The 7787-nt window shown below is 55.2% G+C and overlaps 1 protein-coding gene across 1 annotated transcript; it reads left to right on the top strand.

Moving 5' to 3' along the window:
* The first annotated feature begins 772 nt into the window (after window positions 1-772).
* SOX7 (SRY-box transcription factor 7) lies at window positions 773-7539 on the top strand. Its single transcript, XM_037135605.2, has 2 exons — window positions 773-1211; window positions 4785-7539. Exons 1-2 carry the CDS (start codon window positions 974-976, stop codon window positions 5702-5704), a joined length of 1158 nt encoding a protein of 385 aa, XP_036991500.1. The 5' UTR covers window positions 773-973; the 3' UTR covers window positions 5705-7539.
* The last annotated feature ends 248 nt before the right edge of the window (window positions 7540-7787 follow it).

Raw genomic sequence — 7787 nt, forward strand, 5'->3', positions numbered from 1 at the left:
TCAAGTCCTGCCAAAGTCATAGGGGACGCTGTGTGGGAGGGCTGGGTGACTCCACTCGCTCTGTGGGAGCTGGTGGGAGGAGAAAAGAGAAAATACAAGAAGGGAATTCCTGGAGAGAAAAACTGGAGGCAAGGGAACTGGAGACCTGGACACCAGACACTCGGGTGGGGCGGGGAGAGGGATGGTAAAAGAGAGAAAGCGGATGGCAAAGTGAATGGGACTGAGAAGGCAGCAATGCTCTCCAAGAGCCGGGGTGCTGCCGGGCCGTCGAAAGGGGCCCTCGGGAGGGCACTGAGTAGAACCCGCTGCGGGATCCAACCCGAGCCAAGTTTAGCCTCTGGTGATCACCAAAGTTGTCTGGGAGCCGGGGTCATTTTAGAAAAGCAGTAGGTGTGTTCTCTGGGGGGGTGGCGGGGATGCGTGGTTAATGTCCCTCGTGCCCCGCCATTCCCAGCGAAACCTGTTTGGCCTCGATTCTCTGTAGGATTCCACCACGCCCGGGAGGAGCTGGTGGTGTCTGACCCTTGGAGGCCGCGGCCAGGGCCCTGGAGTCCGGCTCCTACTTTCGGACGAGGTGACTGCGGGCGGTGCCCGCCTCCCAGATCTGCGGCACCTGAGCCGGGAGCGGGCGGGCCGGGAGGCGGCCCCGGGGCGGCGGGGCGCGGAATCCCTGGAGGGACCAACGAGGCGGAGGGGCGGGCTGGGGGCGGGCGATGGGAAGCGGCCCTCCTTCTCTTCCCGCTCCCCGCAGGTCCGTGAGGGGAGTTGGCGTCCCGGGACGCAGGGAGGGGGCCGCGCGGAGACGGAGGGAGGGGCGGAGCCGCCTTCCAGAGTCACTGGAGGACGCGACAGCCCAAAGCTGATAAATAAGGGGCCAGGAGGCGGCTGCGGGCCAAGTTGGACGCCCCGACCAGTGCGAGGGCCAGGCAAGCGCCCGCCCCGCGAGGCGAAGCGAGGCGACCCCCGTGCGGCCATGGCCTCGCTGCTGGGAACTTACCCGTGGCCCGAGGGGCTCGAGTGCCCGGCTCTGGAAGCCGAGCTGTCTGATGGGCTGTCGCCGCCTGCGGCCCCGCGCCCTCCAGGGGACAAGGGGTCGGAGAGCCGTATCCGGCGGCCCATGAACGCCTTCATGGTGTGGGCCAAGGACGAGAGGAAACGTCTGGCGGTGCAGAACCCGGACCTGCACAACGCCGAGCTCAGCAAGATGCTGGGTGAGTGATCGGGCGGGAGGGCGCGCCCCGAGGTCGCGGGCTGGGGGCGCAGGCAGAAGCGGCCTGGGCCAAAGCGCGCAGAGCGGGGCAGAACCCGGCCGGTGGGGGCGCGCGGAGAACTCGGGCGTCTCGGTGCCCGCAAGGTCGGGCATCTGTGCCCGCGCGGGTGTGAGCGCCGTGGCCGGGATTCAGAGTAGGGACCCCACGGCAAGGCCCAAAGTGAAACAACGTGGCTCCGGGGTGGCCTCGGAGGTCCACTCGTGAAGTCAGGAGAGGAATCGGGGGTCCTAGAGAACAGACGGAGCGGGACAGCGTCCAGGCCCGGGTCGCCGGGCTGTGGAGACCCGCACCCAGGAAACTGCCAGGATGGAAACCCTGAGACGGGGTGGAACTGGCCTTTGCTGGGGACGCCACAGTGGGAAACCACTTTACCGCGGGCACCGTCACAGAGGGAGATGGTAACGACCATTAACGAATATTCATAGAGAGACCTTGTGGGGACGCACCACTACTTTAAGTTTATTATTAAAGCAACAGCAAAAAAAAAGACTACTACGAGTAGAGTCCATTCGACGCCATTTCTCAGTCACACCAGTTTACTTAACTTCATCTGGATACTTAGGGCAGCTGTTGAGGGCAGTCTGTCTGTCTGTCTGCCTGTCTGGGAGCCTGACCTGGTTGCTTCCCTAGAGATGCTGTGCGGTCCCAGCAGGAGTGGTGGCACTAGGGACAGGGTGAGCCAGACCAGAGGAGAGAGAGAGGGGCTGTTAGGGCACGTCGGAAAAGCCAGAGTTCCTGTCAGGGTTTCTAGTCTCTCCCCGGTCTGGAGCTGAACACTTTGTCAACTCCACCCTACTCCTAACCTCTTAGCCCCTTCGATGCAGTATTTATCCATTTTAACTGGTGGAAACCTTTGAAAGTACACTGTGTGTGGAGGGGACCCTAGGCCCTGTGGGCAGGGACAGTGTGTTGTAACCAGAGATCAGCCCTGCTCTCCCAACCCCACCAGACCCCAAACCAAAGGAGCCGGTTTCCTTTTTCTGTCAGAGCTTTGGGCTCCTTTCCGGTCGGAACCAGGGACTGAGGCTGCCCCCCTTTCTGCTGATAAAGCCGAGGGCCTGGCAGAGGGGTCTCTCCTGCAGTCCAGCGACCGACTTCAAAGAGCCTTTTACGGCCCAGCCTCCTGGTTCGCCCTGCCCAGGAAGCCCTCATCTTAGTGAGCTCCTTCCTCCATAAAAAATATTTAAAACTGTATTTTACACCGTTGGCCCAAAGACAAATGAATTAATATACACAACAATAAAACATTTTCTTCAACCTGTAAGTGTATATCTTCCCTCAGATTGCTTAAGAAATAAAAACTCTATTTTGTGGGCTCCTAATTTTTGTTGTGTGTGTGGGTCCTGCGTGCTCTTCCTAGATGCTCTTGTGGCAGGAGTACAGCAGGGTTTCTTTGTAGATCCAGGGCCAGAGATGGAGCAGAACTTGATTTGGGAAGCCTTGTAGAATTGAGGCTGCCTGCGTCCAGGGAAAGGGCAGGCCAAGGGACTTGGGTGATAAATACCTCTGATACGCTGATCCCTGCTGTCCCTTTGCACGAAAGCTTTCAGAGGTTACAGTTCGTTTTGCAGGAAAGACACAGATTCCTTCCTGCTTAACCACACAGCCGTTGGCACTGAGTGAAGGGAACCAACCCGATGTTGCTCTTTCAAATACGGTCTTTCTAATCTGTTCAGAGGACGATCTATTTCCACTCCCATGATCTCGCCCGACCCTTTTCTTTCTGACTTTGAAAAGGAAAGGACTGGGTGTGAGTGCCAATTTTTTTGACTATAAGCTTTCTAATCTTTAACATTACAAGTTTCACCCATGAGCACTAGTATTTTTAGCCCCTACTAAAATTATTTAGAGAAAACACATAAAGGCAATTACCCATTTAGCAGCATTTAAAATTAACCTATATTTTCTTAATACTGCAACATCCGGGTACACTTAAAATCAGAGCCACATTTTATGTACTCAGTTCACAGACGGGGGGTGGGGGTGCATCTGGGGCTTGGGTCTCTTGCAGCAACTTTGTGGTGTCAGCCCTACACTGGGAATTGCAGACCAGTTAGCTCCAAATCCAGAGTTCCTAACACTTTTTATGTTGCCCTTTTAAGTGACAGCTAATGACATTAATTGATGACTGTCAGAATAGTCATAAAGTTTCATCCCAGTGGTGAGACACCTTTAGTAATCACCATCCTCCAGCCGCCTCTGAGGGCCTGGGTGCAGAGCCAGCCAGCACGGCAGGGGCAGGAGGGTGGCCACACACAGCTCTACTCCACCCTGTGCAGAGGGTTCTGGGGGGAGGTGTGCCCTTCTCCTTACAGGGTTTATCCGGGCCTGTCCTCCAGGCTAGTGACTCTGAAACTTCAGCACACATTAGGGAATTTGTGTGGGGAACTTGTCAAAGTTGTAGAATCTGAGTTCACCCTAGGAGGTAACCACCTAAGGGGTCCAGAAGTGACCTTCAGAAAACCTGCAGCTGGCAGGATGTGCAGTGCACTTTGAAAGACTCAAGCAGTTTACAAAACAACACACAAGCGAAGAAGGACAAATAGGAAATACAAGTGACACCGGCATTTCATACCAGTGGGACGCACGTGTGCGGTGCTTTTTACAGAGAGTTTTGTGTTGGGTAGCATCACAATGTTTTTTCTAGTGAGGAAAACAGAGACCGGGGAAGTTAAGGGGTGTTTGCTTCCATGTGGAAAGTCAGCGGCTGCACAGGTGCCCCTGCCATGGTCAGAGGGTCCTGAGTAGATGACAGGAAGCTGCGGTACACGGGCCTGTGTGTGTACACGTGTGCCTGTTGCAGTCTTACATATGTGCATGCCGCAGGCCAATGCTAGCATTCTGCCGTGGTCAGGTTTTCACACAGAGGAGTCCTTTTGACCTTCAGATGTAAGAGATAATAAGTGAGATCCTATAATTCAGTTATGTCTGTGACACTACCGAACTCTGCCTGGGCTCGGTAGGGGAAGGCCTGCGAGAGTTATGCCATAAATAAATATCACAATATCACTTCCTGAGAAACAGCAACCATCAGCAAAGGCAGAGAGTTTTCATTAAAATGCACAAATAATTAGAATTGTCTCTCCAAGGGTTAAAAGTATCCACATCAATGCCGCGGTCCTTACATGTTTCTATCCCGTGGCTGACATTGGCCTTTCGCTGTGGGGCCCGCATCGTTTCCATATTTGTGTTACCTGATGGGTTTTATATGAGGTGATGTGACTGTGTGTGTGGTTGGCATGAAGTGGCTTTGCCCCATGCAGGCGAGGGAGGTGGGTTTGGCCCCGCGGTGCGCTGCGCGGGCAGGTTCTGCGCTGGGAAGAGGGCGCGAAGGGGGAGTGCCTTCCTGGACTTGGTGGAGAGGTGGGGCCGCGGGCCGGACGGGGCTCGGGCGGGTACGAGGGAGCCCGAGTGTGCCCGTCGGGTGCTCGGGGGCGCCAGTCTGAGACAGGTGCACCGGCCGCCCAAGCCGTGCAGATGCTGAACGTGGCCTTCTCTGACTTGTGTGAGCAGGAAAGTCCTGGAAGGCGCTGACGCTGTCGCAGAAGAGGCCCTACGTGGACGAGGCGGAGCGGCTGCGCCTGCAGCACATGCAGGACTACCCCAACTACAAGTACCGCCCGCGCAGGAAGAAGCAGGCCAAGCGCCTCTGCAAGCGCGTGGACCCCGGCTTCCTCCTGAGCTCCCTTTCCCGGGACCAGAACGCCCTGCCCGAGAAGCGGGGCGCCAGCCGGGAGGCGTTGGGGGACAAAGAGGACAGGGGTGAGTACTCCCCGGGCGCGGCCCTGCCCAGCCTGCGGGGCTGCTACCACGAGGGGCCGGCGGGCGGCGGCACCCCGGGCAGCACGGACACGTACCCCTACGGGCTGCCCACGCCCCCGGAAATGTCGCCCCTGGACGTGCTGGAGCCGGAGCAGACCTTCTTCTCCTCCCCCTGCCAGGAGGAGCACGCGCACTCCCGCCGCATCCCCCACCTGCCCCGGCCCCCTTACTCCCCCGAGTACGCCCCCAGCCCTCTCCACTGCCGGCACCCGCTGGGCTCCCTGGCCCTCGGCCAGTCCCCGGGCGTCTCCATGATGTCCACTGTTCCCGGCTGTCCCCCGTCTCCTGCCTATTACTCCCCGGCCACCTACCCGCCTCTCCACTCCAACCTTCACGCCCACCTGGGCCAGCTCTCCCCGCCTCCCGAGCACCCCGGCTTTGATGCGCTGGATCAGCTGAGCCAGGTGGAACTCTTGGGGGACATGGATCGTAATGAGTTCGACCAGTATTTGAACACTCCCGGCCACCCTGACTCTGCTGCAGGGGCCGTGGCTCTCGGCGGGCATGCCCCGAGCTCTCAGGCGACACCCACGGGCCCCACAGAGACCAGCCTCATCTCCGTGCTGGCCGACGCCACGGCCACGTACTACAACAGCTACAGCGTGTCCTAGAGCCCGGCCGCCCGCCCTGCCCTGCCTGGACGCCGCCACTCTCCGTCCTGCGCACTGAGCAGAGCCACCTCGCGGTGCTGCAGCCCGGGGCGGGCGCGTCTGCCCTGCGGGTGCTGCGATCCGGAATCCGCAGGTCCGAGGACCCTCTCTACCCCCTTCCCTGCCTGCCCCACTCCCCGAAGTCTGCATTCTGAGTATATTCCTTCAAATGAGTCTGCACCGGCTACACCTAGGAATAAGGCAAGGTCGTTGCTGAGAGACGCTGGTTCCAAGGTAGAATTTTCACAGACCTCGCCTCCCTGTCCCCATCTCAAAAACGAATGTGCAAGAAGCCCAGCAGCACCGACACCGCCCAGGCTCCGACACAGCCGCACGGATGCAGCCGAACTTGGGGTCTTCATGCGGAGGGAACCGTGGGCTGGGATCCAGGGACCCAGGATCCTCAGAGGGCTGGTGACACCCCAGCTGGCCTCTCCTCCCCTTCCAGCCTGCACCCCCATCTGTAAAGTGAGGGGCACAATTGACATCCAAGGTCCCTTCTGCTCCAGGGTTTTCTGACTTTGGATTCTTGAAAGGCTGAAAGGAAAACGAGGTTTGACTCAACCAACTGGTTAAGGTGTAACCTGTGATGATTCCCTGGGCACAGCCCAGGGCTTTCTGCACTTGTACTGCATCTGGTCTTAGTCATCCAGATGGACTCCTTTCCAATTTGAGAAAAGAAAACACTCACCTTGACTTGGGAAATTTACCGCTGGGGTTGGCTGTGTCGCTGAAAATGAGATTGATTCAACCTGTATTTTTTAAGTATATTTTATATGGTTTTTTTTAATTATGCACACATTTCCAGAGAGTATCTGCAGCCTGAACAGATGCAGTCAGTGTGTGAGACGCGCAGCACGCACCCCTGCATGCACACACACCCTCACATGCATGCCTGTGCAGCCCACGTCAGACACTCTTGTTGACATTGGCAGCTTTTTGTCAACTCCCTATTTCTAATGACCCAAAGAACAGGGGACCTAAAAAGAATTTCCCCTCTTCTCAAGGTGTTGTTTTCTTGAGCAAAAGTCCAACTCCCCTCTGCAGACGCATCTCCAACTCCTTCTCTGCCTCTCCTGCGGTTGTTTTTGTTTCCGAGTTTGTTTTCCCTTTGCTCTTCCTCCATACCTGACTCGGCCACTAACTGAAAGATTCCAAGACTGACGATGCCCATGGCTGGGGCGGGAGTTCACCCTCCTCACCAGCCAGATGGTTCTTCAGGTCACATCCTCACACGGCACTTTAACACGACTTCTCCACGGCACCTTCGCTGTGCTCGCTTCCCAAAGAGCAGAGACCCACTGTGATCCAGAGCAGGTTTCTGAGCCCCGCCCCTCACCCCGCATCATTGCTGTCTTTCGCTCAGACTTCCTTCGAACGGACATACCTAACAGTGAGCAAAAAGGCAGTTAGTTGTTTGTCTATTAATGTCAGCATATTATTGCTTGTATGAAATATGTTTTATATATTCTCCTATTATTTTCACCTTCTATTTTGTATTGTTGAAAGATCCTTTTTTTTTCCTTCCAAGGAGTCCAATTGTAAAGTCACTTATAAAATATGCTTAATCTTTATGCTGTTACTGTATACAATGTTTGGTAATAAATAGTAAATCACTGGCAGGATGATAGACTGGCACCGTCTGGAACGTGTATTAATGTTATCTTGTAAAACATGATCACAGATGTGAAGCTGAACTGTCCATTTTCTGCTAAGAACTACACATACTTTGGGATGGTTGTAGATATTGATTTGTCTAAAATATTTAATTTAAATAAACACTTTTTGTATAATGACCATTCTAGTTGTGCAAAAAAGAAAACATTTTCAAGTGAGGCAGAGATATCATGCCTCCTCAGTTTTTTTTTTCATTTTAAAAAGTTGTGATTTATAGGGGTGGCTCATTTGATTTTTGAGTTTATGGTGAAGTCATAAAGTCTAATATTATACATTGGAAACAGTGCTGTTATTATTAGTAATGGAAAAAAAGACTAATTTATAGTCTATCTGCAGAACACTTTTCTCCCCAGGGTATCTTCGCACT

Source organism: Artibeus jamaicensis, unplaced genomic scaffold (assembly GCF_021234435.1).
Source record: "Artibeus jamaicensis isolate MK-2021 breed Jamaican fruit bat unplaced genomic scaffold, CSHL_Jam_final scaffold_537, whole genome shotgun sequence".
Lineage (NCBI taxonomy): Eukaryota > Metazoa > Chordata > Mammalia > Chiroptera > Phyllostomidae > Artibeus > Artibeus jamaicensis.

Bases quoted from the DNA above. Each gene is read 5' to 3' on its own strand.
- SOX7 (XM_037135605.2), top strand. From the start codon at position 974: ATGGCCTCGCTGCTGGGAACTTACCCGTGGCCCGAGGGGCTCGAGTGC. The intron at 1,212-4,784 runs GTGAGTGATCGG...TTGTGTGAGCAG, and splicing joins CGAGCTCAGCAAGATGCTGG to GAAAGTCCTGGAAGGCGCTG.